Source organism: Papio anubis, unplaced genomic scaffold (assembly GCF_008728515.1).
Source record: "Papio anubis isolate 15944 unplaced genomic scaffold, Panubis1.0 scaffold242, whole genome shotgun sequence".
Taxonomy (NCBI): Eukaryota; Metazoa; Chordata; class Mammalia; order Primates; family Cercopithecidae; genus Papio; species Papio anubis.
The window spans coordinates 2,465-16,021 of record NW_022162480.1 but is presented as its reverse complement, the minus strand read 5'-3'; the positions used below and the strand labels follow the sequence as shown (position 1 = coordinate 16,021).

The window sequence follows — 13,557 nt, the reverse complement described above, 5'->3', positions numbered from 1 at the left end:
GTACTGGGATTACAGGCGTGAGCCACTGCTCCCAGCCTACAAGCAATTTTAGAATATTTTCATCACCTCAAAAAGAAATCCCATAGTCACTTAGTTTCCAATACTCCCATCCTCTCCATTCCAAGGCAATCACTAATCAATCTACTTTCTGCCTCTAAAGATTTGCCTGCTTTGGACATTTCATATAAATTAAATCATAATATAAGGTCTTTTAACATAATGTTTTCAAGGTTCATTCATGTTGTAGACAACTTAATTTTAAAGCCATTAAGAAGAGATTGAAAAAAATCAAAGGAAAAGAATAAGCCCAGATACATATCTATACAAATATAGAAAGTGATATGTCACATCAAGTTTAGCTGAATTAAATAACTAAATGAGACAGGTAAACCTCACAACTTAAAAAATAACCATGATAGTATTTCATGGCCTCATGGTGAAATATTTCATATATAAGAATCAAAAACAGTACTCCATAAAGAGAAATTTAAAATTTGATAAATTAAAATAAATCTCTGTTTATCAAAAGACACCAAAAACAGAATGGAATGACAGGTCACAATGTGGGAGAAGCTATTTGCAATGCAGACCAATAATTAATTCCTGATTATATATACAATTTCTACAAATCAAAAGAAAAAAACAATCTAACAGCAAAACGCACCAACAAAAGGAACATCCAATTCACAGGAGAGGAAAACCAAGGAGCACAAAGGTATGCAAATGCTGCATTTGCTACTAATTAAGGAAATGTGAATTAAAGCCACAGTGAAATACCATTACCATCAAATTGGTAAAAAATGTAAAAGTCTGACCGCAAGTGTTGGCAAGGATATGAAACAAAAAGAACTTTCATCTGCTGAGGACAGAGTAAACTTGGGAGAGTAATCTGGTATTAGTTATTAAGTTGAAAATGCTCATTCCCTACCAAGCAACATTAGCGCTTCCAGGTATATGCTTCAGAGGAATTCCTGAGCATATACTCAAGGAAATATATACAATGATGATCAGAACAGCCTTGTTTCTAACATCAAAGATCTAGATACAACCTAAATGTCCATCGACATTGATCACCATTGAAAATGAACTGGATGAACCTCACAAAGAATGGTAAGCAAAAAAGCAATTCACAAAAAACTATTCAAGTAGAAAAAAATGTGTAAGTATGCAAAACAACATTTTATTTAGATTAATACATATATAATAAATGTTTTAAAAATACATGTGCATGATAAACTCCAAATCTAAGATGATGGTTGGATTTGGAATTTATCCAAGATGATGGTTGGATCTGGAGCTCCTCTCTGGGAGACAGGAACAAAATATGGTTATGGAGGACTATCTAGAGATTTCAAATTTATTGCTAATATTTTCTTTTTTTTTTTTTTTTTTTTGAGACAGAGTCTCCCTCTGTCACCCAGGCTGGAGTGCAGTGGCATGATCTCCGCTCACTGCAACCTCCGCCTCCTGGGTTCAAGCAATTCTCCTGCCTCAGACTCCCAAGTAGTGGGGATTACAGCTGCCCACCACCATGCCTGGCTAATTTTTGTAGTACAGACGGAGTTTCACCATGTTGGCCAGGGTGGTCTCGAACTCCTGACCTCAGGTGATTCGTCTGCCTCGGCCTCCCAAAGTGCTGGGATTACAGGTATGAGCCACTGTGCCCGGCCTATTAATAAAGTTGTGGTGAATAGATACAAGTTATTTACATTATTCTGTACAATTTGGAGGCTTTTTTTTTTTTTTTGAGACAGAGAGTCTTGCTGTTACCCAGGCTGCAGTACAGTGGGGTGAACATAGCTCACTGCAGCCTCGACCTCCTGGACTAAAGTGATCTTTCCTCCTCAGCTGCCTGTGCACTATGGGCACTCACTACCACTCCTGGCTAATTTTTTATTTTATATAGATGGAGTCTCACCATGTTTCCCAGGCTGGTCTTAAACTCCTGGGCTCAAGTGATTCTCCAGCCTCAGCCTCCGAAAGTACTGAGATTACAGGTGTGAAACACTACACCTGGGCACATTTTATAATTATTTAAACACAACTGAGCAGGCCAGGCATGGTGGCTCATGCCCGTAATCCCAGCACTTTGGGAGGCCAAGGTGGATCACCTGAGGTCAGCAGTTTAAGACCAGCCTGGCCAACACGGTGAAGCCTCATCTCTACTAAAAATACAAAAAAATTAGCCAGGTGTGGTGGCACGCACCTGTAATTCCACTGCTCAGGAGGCTGAGGCAGGAGAATCACTTGATTCCGGAAGGCGGAGACCGCAGTGAGCCAAGATTGCACAACTGCAACTCTGTTGCCTGGGCAACAGAGTGAGACTCTGTCTCAAAATAAATAAATAAATAAATAAATACAATTGAGCAAACACTTCACATTTGTTTTAGAAAACAATGTTTTGATTACCAGAAGTTTTATAAAAGTTACTCAAAACTGGGCAAAATTAAGACTCTCCATATTATTTTATTCGGAATAATAAATAAAACAAGGTAAAAAATCTGAGTATTAACTTCACAAATAATCATTTCTAAAAGCAACACCACGAATACATTCCTGAAATAATTGTTTTTCAGGGAGAGTAACCTATAAACAATAAAATGTGTGCCACAAAAAACTATTTAATTCATTCAAGTTGTTCATTACTTTCAAGCTGTAAGTAAATCTAAATATACATAAGGAGCTACTACAGTTACACAGTTTCAAAATACAATGGTAGATCCATGTCAAAATTATATTTTAAGTTACAGCAAATGTTTTCTTCCTTCCTTAGGCTATTTTTTTGGTTCACATAAAAATATTTTCCCAACGAATTCTACTGTTGGAACTAGTTAGGCCTCACCCAAAATATTTCTCTATTCATTTTCTACCAATCTCAAACAGTAAAGAATAAGTGTTCCACAGCCTGGAAGTTGGCACCAACATAAGAAAATTTTTAATACTTACTGTCCTTTCCCACTTTTGGTGGAGGAAGGGGTAACCCTTAAACATCCATCCGGAACTATTCCTTTTATTAATGTAGTTTGCTACTCTCTGAACCCTCAGCTGTACCACTGCTGTACTTATCACCTTCAGCAAACACAAACTATAACTGATTTTTAATACAAATTTCTATGTAGTAAAGAACAGATCCTTATAAAATTCAAATCCTGACAACTAAACAAATGGTATACTATCACCCTATACTGTAACTAAACTTTAATCTCCAATGGGTAAACCCATTTTACTTACATATGGATTTTGAATTAAACCTAGAAAGCATATCGTCTCTCGAGCTCTGAAAGCAGTGTTTAACCATTACTTTTCAAACTCATAGTCTCTTCTGATAAACCTAAACATCTCCTGCTTACATTTAACATTGTTATCCAGATATAAACTATCATAATATTGAACATTTTTTTTTTCCAAATCACACAGCGTTCCCAGATTCTGATACTTGTCCTGGTTGAGAGCCACTGTATTTAAGAGGAAGATTTAACAACTACCAAAAATAGCATATTTCTAGATGCTTTCAAAGAACTGTAACTCTATATAGTGAAAAACATAAATGGGAGATAATATAAAATGAATCAACTTACACATATAACATGTTCGTATCCAAGTCAATGCAAACAACATCTTGTGGTGGGTCATGAAGATCAAAATACCTTGAGTCAACTCCAACTATAAACGGTAAAGGTGCACTAAGCACTGCAGCCAGTGAAAGAGGACAAAGGGGAATATATGGGCACTGCCACTGAAATGGAAAGATCATCTGGGAAAAAAGTTTTAAAAAATTAACCAAATTTTAAATTTGCAATAAAAATTATATAAGTAACTAGTATTACTGAAAAGGGATCACTGAAAAGCAGTTAATATCACTGTTTTGTTTACCTTAAACTTCATTCCAAAACTAAATGACTATAAAATATTACTAAGCAATACTATGAACAAATGCAATTAAAATTTTCAAGTCATGATGATGATCATTAAACACAACAAAAATACTAACAGCTTTTTGCATATTAATTCTTCTAGTATCTATACAAAGCCCACATTCCAATTTTATGGAGTCAAAATAAGATAAAATGGCCCAAAATATCATAAAACAAACTTATTATCTTTAACTCTTACACATTTCATTCACCTATTAATTCTCAAAATTACCTCAGATCAAAATCCAACTAAAAGCATCAAGAATTTTTAAAAAAACTAATTACTGTCTAGGGAATGCTAATAGTTAATTAAAAAGCTCAACAAAAAAAAATTCTTAACTGTTCAAATAAACATCAGTGATGTCTGGCATCTTAAAAATACTGTCAATAGGCTGGGCACGGCGGCTCACGCCTGTAATCCCAGCACTTTGGGAGGCTGAGGCAGGTGGATCACTTGTGGTCAGGAGTTTGCGACCAGCCTGGCCAATTTTAGTGTTTCTACTAAAACACAAAAATTAGCTGAGTGTGGTGGTGTATGCCTGTAATCCCAGTTATCCTGGAGGCAGAGGCAGGAAAATCGCTTGAACCTGGGAGGCGGAGGTTGCAGTGAGCGGAGTTTGCACCACTACACTCCAGCCTGGGCAACAGAGCAAGACTCTGTTTCAAAAAAAAAAAAGAAACAGTCAATATATAAGATATTCCTCTATCTAGACATGATGAGACAGGAAAAAAAAGAGAAAAAAACATTTCTCAAGAATCTTTACCTGTTTTCCTTTACAAAGATTTACTTCAGTTGTATCATTTGTGCTTTTCTTTAAAAAAAAAAAAAGTTTTGATGTTTTTTAAAAAAAGACTAAAACATGTTAAGGCCTAATGCAGTGACTCTCAACACTTTGGGAGGCTGAGGCAGGAGGACTGCTTGAGGCCAGGAGTTCAAGGCCAGCCTGGACAACAGAGTGAGACCCTCATCTCCATAAAAAATAAATAAGTAAATGAATAAATTTTAAAAAAATTTAATAATTAGCTAGTACTAAAATTTTACCGATAATTTTTTTCTTCTACTATAAAAATCCCTGTTATCTTTTAAGGTCGAGTTCAATTATCATCCTTATCTGTCATCATTCACCCCAAAGAAATGCCTATAACACTTACTACCTCTGCCAGCTATTACAAAGGGTTATTCAGGATTGGAATTTTGTCTTCAAACATTTATTTAGTTAATATTTGAGCACTTGCTATGTACCAATTACTGTTCTACATAATGAGATCTTAACAATAAATGAAAGAGATCACTCTCCTCATGAGGTTAATAGTTTAAGAGTCAGCAACTTTTTCTGTGAAAGACAGTAAATATTTTAGGCCTTGTGAGCCACATTGTCTCTGTCACAACCATTTAACTCTGCTGTCATGCATGAAAGCAGTCATAGGCAATATATGAATAAATGGCCTATGTTCCAATAAAACTTTATAGAAACAAGTGGCAGGCAGGATTTGGCAGGCAGGATTCGGCCATCATTTGCAAACACCTTGTCTAGCAGTAAGAGAGAAAATAAATGAAAGACATAATAAATAAAATATTATGTTATAGGTTGAACATCCCTAACCTGAAAATCCAAAATCCAAAGTGCTGCAAAATCCAAAACTTTTTGAGCACCAACATGACACAGAAAATAAATTGCTCATAGAAGCATTTAGGACTTCAGATTTTTAGATTAGGGATGTTCAACCAGCGTGTATTCTGCAAACATGCCAAAATCCAAAACAATCCTAAATCCAAAGCACTTCTTTCCAAGCATTTTAGACAAGGGATACTCAACCTGTATGTCAGGAAGTAATAAGTGCTACGGAAAAAAAAAAAAAAAAAGGAAAAGTAAAGCCAAGTGAAGGACATTAGAGTTCAGAGCAGGAGAGAGGAAAAGCAGGTTGTATTAGGACAAACAGGACAGGCCTCATTAATAAAGTGACAACAGAGCTGAAACCTGAAGAAGGTGAGAGATTTAGCCAACGGGATATATAAGAGAAGAGTGCTTCAATGAGAAGGAACAGCTAGGGCAAAGGCCTTAAGGCATGGGGAATGCCTAATGCTCCCAGGAAGGTAAGGCCAGAATGCTGGAGAAGAATGAGCAAGAGGAAGAGCAGTGGAAAATAAGATCAGATTGCTGAGGGGCAGAGCCACTCACAAAGGACCCTGCAAGGACTTCAGATTTCTTGAGTGACAATTATCTTCTATTCAACAAAAGGTGTGCTACAACTGCAACTATCTAAGAAACCTTAGAAAAAAAGCTATGTGCTAGCAAAACATGATATCCTTCTCTTCACTTTTGCCTTTTGCAACACTATAGGGTCACTTTTTATAAAGTACTTGTACATTTCATCAATCTTTGCTATGGGTCTCCATTAATTCTTTGATATTCTTTGATATTTAAATCATTCTCCTTTTGAAGCATTTGTTTTGTGACCATTCTTTTCCATGTTCTCTTCTTCAAATGGTAATTGGCATAACTACCAAATCATGACTTATAAATAATTTTGCATGCAATTCAGACAGCTCTCCAACATCAGTTGCATAAACCTCATATACTCTGGCATTTTTCATATGATTACCAATTCCATGAGCACTTTTTTCAACTGTTCTTGCACCATATTACTGAAATCCATCAAGAGACTTGGCCACCACGATTCTGACAAACGGGATTGAATAAACACTAATGTTTTAGTAAGGAATATTTGGGTGGGAACTTTTTTTTTTTTTTGAGACGGAGTCTTGCTCTGTCGCTAGGCTGGAGTGCAGTGGTGCAACCTCAGCTCATAGCAACCTCCACCTCCCGGGTTTAAGCGATTCTCCTGCCTCAGCCTCCCAAGTAGCTGGGACTACAGGCATGAGCCACCACATCCAGCTAATTTTTGTATTTTTAGTAGAGATGGGGTTTCACCATGTTGGCCAGGATGGTCTCGATCTCTTGACCTCGTGATCCACCTGCCTTGGCCTCCCAAAGTGCTAGGATTACAGGCGTGAGCCACTGCGCCTGGCCTGGGTGGGAACTTTCTAAAACTGGTCAGTTCATTAACAAATATTTTCATATTCTAACAACTTTTGCCTTCACACACAACTGTGATAACTTGGAAAAGTAATACTTAATGAGGATCCTCCTAGAAGCTGTCTCATATGGTTACTATTGTTTTCAGTCCAACAGCACTTCTCCAACCAGATTAAGATCTTGGAGACATACCCTATTTGCTGTTTTAACAAGTATTTATTGAGGGCCTACTCTGTGCTAGGCAACTGTAACAAGTGCTGAAAATACAGGAGTAAATAAGAGATTAGGTCCTTACTCCCAGGAGACTTACATTCTTAAAATGGGGAAGGGAAGAGAGGAGAGTCAGCTATTTTAAATTAAACAACTAATGGGTGATAGGGTTGGAGAAGTGGAATATCTAAAGTTCTACACAATGGCCTATAAAGCCCTATACAATCAGACTTCATTTTTTTTTTTTTTTTTTGAGACGGAGCCTCACTCTTGTTGCCCAGGCTAGAGTGCAATGGTGTCATCTCAGCTCACCGCAACCTCCGCCTCCTGGGTTCAAGCAATTCTCCTGCCTCAGCCTTCCAAGTAGCTGGGATTACAGGCGTGTGCCATCATACCCAGCTAACTTTGTATTTTCAGTAGAGAGGGGTTTCTCCATATTGGTCAGGCTCATCTCAAACTCCTGATCTCAGGTGATCCGCCTACCTCGGCTTCCCAAATTGCTGGGATTACAGGCGTGAGCCACTGTGCCTATCAATCAGACTTCATTCTAAGTGCAATGGGAAGCCAAAGGGTTTTAAGCAGGGAACAACTTTAATAACAATTTAACAATTTAATTTTACTTACGCTTTACACAAGAGCTTAGCCTCTGTATATTATCCTATTTCACAATCACTTAGAATTTCCTATATATTCCTGATTCACAATTATTAAAAGTTGAAATAGGGAGAAATTAACCATGTAATCATTTGCATAATTTTAGAACAGCTGAAATTGGCCAGAGCCTCTCAATACAATCAGCTTCATTCTCAGGTTTTATTATACAATCATATAGTTTTTACTCTGGGAAGAACTCTAAAATATGAAAAATTGGAAATTGACATTTTTCCTAAAATAGATATCACCTTTGTTTTCTTTATACTTCCTACTTCTCTTTGCCAGCAGATTATATTCGACTTTTACCGGGCGGGTAATTTTTCTTTTTTTTTTTTTTTTTTTTTTTTGTTTTGAGACGGAGTCTCGCGCTGTGTCACCCAGGCTGGAGTGCAGTGGCGCAATCTCGGCTCACTGCAAGCTCCGCCTCCCAGGTTCAGGCCATTCTCCTGCCTCAGCCTCCGAGTAGCTGGGACTACAGGCGCCCGCCACCACGCCCGGCTAGTTTTTTGTATTTTTAGTAGAGACGGGGTTTCACCATGTTAGCCAGGATGGTCTCGATCTCCTGACCTCGTGATCCGCCCGCCTCGGCCTCCCAAAGTGCTGGGATTACAGGCTTGAGCCACCGCGCCCGGCCGCGGGCGGGTAATTTTTCAAAGTTACTTTTTGAAAATTTGTTGTTGCTTTCAAAGTTGCTGTTTTTGAAGGAAATTTCCCTTTGGAGTAAAAATTATCTGTCAGTAATTTTGTACTAAAAGGAAAATTCTATACTTACAGCTACAACAGCTTCAGCTACCCCAGTCAAGACAGCTGGCCTAAGAGAATGCAGCAGAATTTTACTCTCAAGTAAAACAAAGAGCAGCAGTGTTGCACAATTCTCAGGACCCAGATTCATTAGCAAGGTGCTAAAGTTGGCTCCACTAGGAAAAAAAAGAGAAAAATAGATCACTGTGAACTATTTTGCTAAGACATGTTAAGATTTGCTTATTAAATTATTTCTTAAGTATTAACAGATTGAGAGTCTAGTGTTAATTTCAAGTCTTTACTTGTTTATCAATGAAAAGTAGCAAATTTAATGAGATAGATAACTGGGAGATTTAAATTCATCCTCTGGTAATAAAAGGCATTTATCAAGAAAGATTTTCCTGAATAGCCATTTGAGTTGAACTCAGAAGAAAGGAGACAAGGATAGGAGTGAAGGGGTGACAGACAATATATGCAAGGGCCCCGGGGCAAGAAAAAGCTGTTGTCATAGCCAAGAAATTGAAATAAATCTATTGTGACTAAAGCATAGTAAGGGAAAGGATGAAAACAGCAACAGATTAGGCTGAAATTGAAATATACTATTATATTTGCATTTTCAAAAGGACACACTGGCTACAGGGTGGATAAAGAACTGAAGGAAGATGAGTAAAAAGGTACCAGTTAAGAGGCTAGTAGTGAGGTAGTCTGGTAAGACATCATGGAAGTCTACTATGATGAAGATGAAAAGAAGTAAATGGATTCGAGATATTTAGAAAGCAAAAATCAGCTCACCTTAAACCTTTAGTTATGAACTGGATATGGGAAGGGGAGATGAGAAGAAAAGGGAAGTGTCCTCTACATCCAATCTTGCAACTCTCTGAATTGTTCACATTTATAAAACAGCCCCACCATCCATCTAGCTATCAAAGCCAGAAACATTAAGGCTGTTTTTGCCTAGTTTTAACTAATAGAGTTAATTGTAAAATAACAATTAACTTTATTATACTAATCACTAAAATATTTTAAAGCATTCTGCTCCAAGTGAATACATATATCATTCTAAATACCAGTAATTACCTTAGTGGTAAAGGTGTAGAAACTGGCTGTGATAATATTAATGCATCATGGACTGACAGCTTAAAAAAAAAAAAAAGCAACATAAATTAACCAAAACAAGATATAAGTTTCAAAACTACTTGTGAAATCTATATATTTAGATCAAAGGTAATACTGAAAACAACAATTTAATATGCAAACATGCTTTTTGAAATGTACTAAAATATAAAATGATAGCTGTATTTACTAAGAAGTGTTACATTAGTTCTTTTTCAATAAATGGTTAATTTGAATTTTGATTCACTTAATTGGTTAAAGTACAATTATTTAAAATTTATGGAATTACTGCTTCAGAAAAGCTTCAAATTCATTTACTCAACAGACTGTAGGCACTTGGCAGTTGCTTCGCACATTAATACTTGCAGAACTGAAATAACATTCAATATCAATAATATCTGACTTAATCCCACCATACATAATGTTAAGAATGTCTTAGAAAAACTTTTAAATGGCTTCCTTCTATAGATCAATGCTATTCAAAGTATGTTAAGTATGCCAGTATGTTAATTGTTATGGTCCAGAAAGATATACTATACAAATGAAGAGCAAACCACTAAGCAACTTTTATGACAATCTGACCTCTCTCCCATATCCAAGCACGTAATCAGTGGAACTATTATTATAGAGAGGGTATAGACCTGTTCGTGTTGCATATGTCACAAGCTGTATACCTACCTACGTCTGCTACTTACTGAAAATAAAAAACTGGTCCTTTAGCATAGTACTATTATAGACCTTGTTTAAGTTAACCCCCTCCAACCATTGCTCATTTCATATTTAATATTTATTAGAGAATCTGATATTAAGAACATGCTCAAACATAATCCTGGGTTTTACATTATTAAAATTAGCTACACAAAGGCCATGCATGGGCCAAAAATGAAAATGTTATGAACCAAGGGTCATAATTATTCCAATTCTGTACATTCAAATCCAAAACCCAGTAAGAAAGGATGTTCAGTAAAGCTACAAAGCACAGAAAATACAAGGACTTTACAAATGCATATTGCTCCACCTCAAACCCAAAGGTATATAGAATCCACTCTGCAATGACTGGGGTGAGCATATGCAAAGTTCTCCCCAAATATACTCTCTTTTTGTTACCTGGACAAGGATTCTCGGTCTTTGTGGTGAAGGAAAAGGGATGTTTTGCATAAAATGTGAAATGTGCCTAGAAAAAAAATTTGAAATAAATATCATAATTACTTTTCTAAAATGCATCACAGGTTTTAACAAATCTTAAATATCACTATATATCATCCCAGATATGACATGGCCATTTATCTAAAATGTAGGCTAAGTAAGTAAATTTGTTTAGTGTAAACGAATTTATCCATGCCCATCAAACTTCTGAAATACACAATGTATTTCCTGACTTCTATTCCCACCCCCTATCATTACCAGATGAATAAAAATAACATAAAAACAGTTTTCATGAAAGGAGTGAATTTTTATAGCCCTGGTTATCCGTGCCAGTACAGGGAGCAACTAACTGTGCTATAATGAATTTACACTAAAACTGAATTTAATCCCAGATTTACTACTCTAACATTGGATGAACCACCTACCCATTCTATTTCTGCACCTATAAAAATTACTTCTTAAGTTTCTCCAAAATTTAGAGCTTCTTAGGAGCCACAAAAATGCAACATATTACTTCAACTGAAAAAGATATTGATTATATACATTAATTTTATTTTCACAAGCTATTCATAGAATCTTAATTTTTCAAAAGGTTGCTAACTTGTCACTAACATTACATTTTACTTCAAAAAACTTCAAATTAATCTGACAGCTGAATGTTAAACCCAGAACTATAAATCATTAAATTGCCATTTCGAGAGTGTAAAATGAAAGTTGCAACCGTATTTCAATATCAAATTATGATGAGTTTATGCACAGTACTTTACTCTTTTAAAAGGTGATTTTTGGACAGCATTATTTTTAAACCTGTGCATAATTACCCCTACCTTATCCACTAAACTAGTATGTTTCACTGATATTCTTTCTGCTATAATGTAAAAGTTCTGAAATTGTAAGAAACATCTACGTTTACACATACTTTAATACATTACAGAAAGCTCTTGACACTTTTTGGTTTGTCGGCAGGATACATAAATTATAAACTATCATAAACAGAAGTCAGTGTGCCACTAGAAATCAGAAAAGATCATTTAAAAAAGAGTAGCTCAACATACATTTTTCTTGCTTAGGAAAGATTGCATGACAAAAAGAATTACAAACTAAAGAGAAAGCTCAAAGAATTTCTGTCAATGCTAAAACAAAAACTTCACTTTTAACATCAATTAACTTATTCTTACTAATTTCGACATCACTTTAGAGAGGTATTACGGTTAGATTTTGGAATGGCCACTTGTATGGGTGGGTGGGTGGGTGTGTGTGCAGCAGTAACTATTTGTCTCTCAGTTATTAGAGAATAAATAGGAAGAAGAACACTCACAATATAATTTATGTAAGTTACTTCTTTAGGTGAATTCTCAAAAGATTATTATTTGGCCATCCTTGCCACTACTATCCAATTTTAAGCTCACAGTCAATGATTGAGGTGAAGAAGGGAGTAAGTAAAAAGTTGGTGGCTCATGCCTGTAATCCCAGCACTTTGGGAGGCTGACGCAGGTGGATCATGAGGTCAGGAGTTCAAGACCAGCCTGGTCAAGATGGTGAAACCCCGTCTCTACAAAAATTAGCCAGGCGTGGTGGCGGGTGTCTGTAATCCCAGTTACTCGGGAGGCTGACACAGAGAATTGCTTGAACCCAGGAGGTGGAGGTTGCAGTGAGCCGAGATGGCGCCACTGCACTCCAGCCTGGGTGATGTCTCGAAAAAAAAAAAAGTGGGGTAAACGTAGCCTTCCTTCCCTTCCAACTTTGCTGCTAAAAGTTACACAAACAATCAAACATATATATTTATATACCCAGTTTTCCACCAGCCATCTTTCTAATCATATACATACTTTTCAATGGGAAGAGGATGTGGTCCAGACACAGAAAGTTTGTAGATAAACATAAGAAATTTCCTAAAAGCTTCAAAAAAAGGCCAGTGTGAGAGTAAACAAATGCATTTGTTTGTATTGATGGATTTGGAGACCATTTTTCTCTCCACAGGCGTCAATAGGCCCAGTTGCATAAGCTGTTTCTCTGATAGAAGTTCCCGAGAGTAAGGTTCATAAAACTGAATGGCAGCTCCATATACCTAAAGAGTAAGAGAATTCTGTTATAAGATTTGAGTTTGTTTGAAAAAAATTAGCTTCTCTTTTTCTCTTATTACACAAGAAATATTTGCTTGGAGTATACTTATACAGATAAATTACGGAAAAAAAAAAAAACTCACCCAAATTTCTACCCCAGAGATAACCAGATTTTGATATAAATCCCTCAAGATTTTTTCCACATAATTTTATACATTCAACTATAAATCTTATACAAAAAGGGACGGTAACCTCTTATAACTTGCTTTCATTTTTAAAATGAAAGCATTAGAGAATGAACTCTAATGACCTCACTCAACTTAGTTTTTTGTGTGATTTTTCTTTTTTCTTTTTTTTTTTTTTTTTGAGATAGAGTCTCACTCTGTCACCCAGGCTGGAGTACAGCAGCGTAATCTCAGCTCACTTCAACCTCCACCTCCCAGGTTCAAGTGATTCTCCCGCCTCAGCCTCCCGAGTAGCTGGGACTACACCACACCCAGCTAATTTTTTTTTTTTTTCCTTTTTTTTGAGACAGAGTCTTGCTGTGTCACCTACACTGGAGTGCAGTGGCGCGATCTCGGCTCACTGCAAGTTTCGTATCCTGGGTTCACGCCATTCTCCTGCCTCAGCCTCCCAAGTAACTGGGACTACAGGTGCCCACCACCACGCCCAGCTAAT

At 36.6% G+C, this 13,557-nt stretch overlaps 1 protein-coding gene across 3 annotated transcripts in view; it reads right to left on the bottom strand.

Moving 5' to 3' along the window:
- The window catches only part of LOC101003343 (DENN domain-containing protein 4C), a 79,230-nt gene extending 65,984 nt beyond the window's left edge, over window positions 1–13,246 (bottom strand). For 2 of the 3 annotated variants that reach the window (XM_031661739.1, XM_031661741.1), the window contains exons 1-5: window positions 12,646–13,246; window positions 10,778–10,844; window positions 9,635–9,693; window positions 8,589–8,733; window positions 3,579–3,754 (exon numbers count right to left, since the gene is read on the bottom strand). In XM_031661739.1, coding sequence (XP_031517599.1) covers window positions 3,579–3,754; window positions 8,589–8,733; window positions 9,635–9,693; window positions 10,778–10,844; window positions 12,646–12,818 — 620 coding nt within the window. In that variant the 5' untranslated portion in view covers window positions 12,819–13,246. The remainder of the gene's footprint in view (window positions 1–3,578; window positions 3,755–8,588; window positions 8,734–9,634; window positions 9,694–10,777; window positions 10,845–12,645) is intronic. The other variant, XM_031661740.1, reaches the window with a different exon arrangement.
- Window positions 13,247–13,557: the final 311 nt, after the last annotated feature.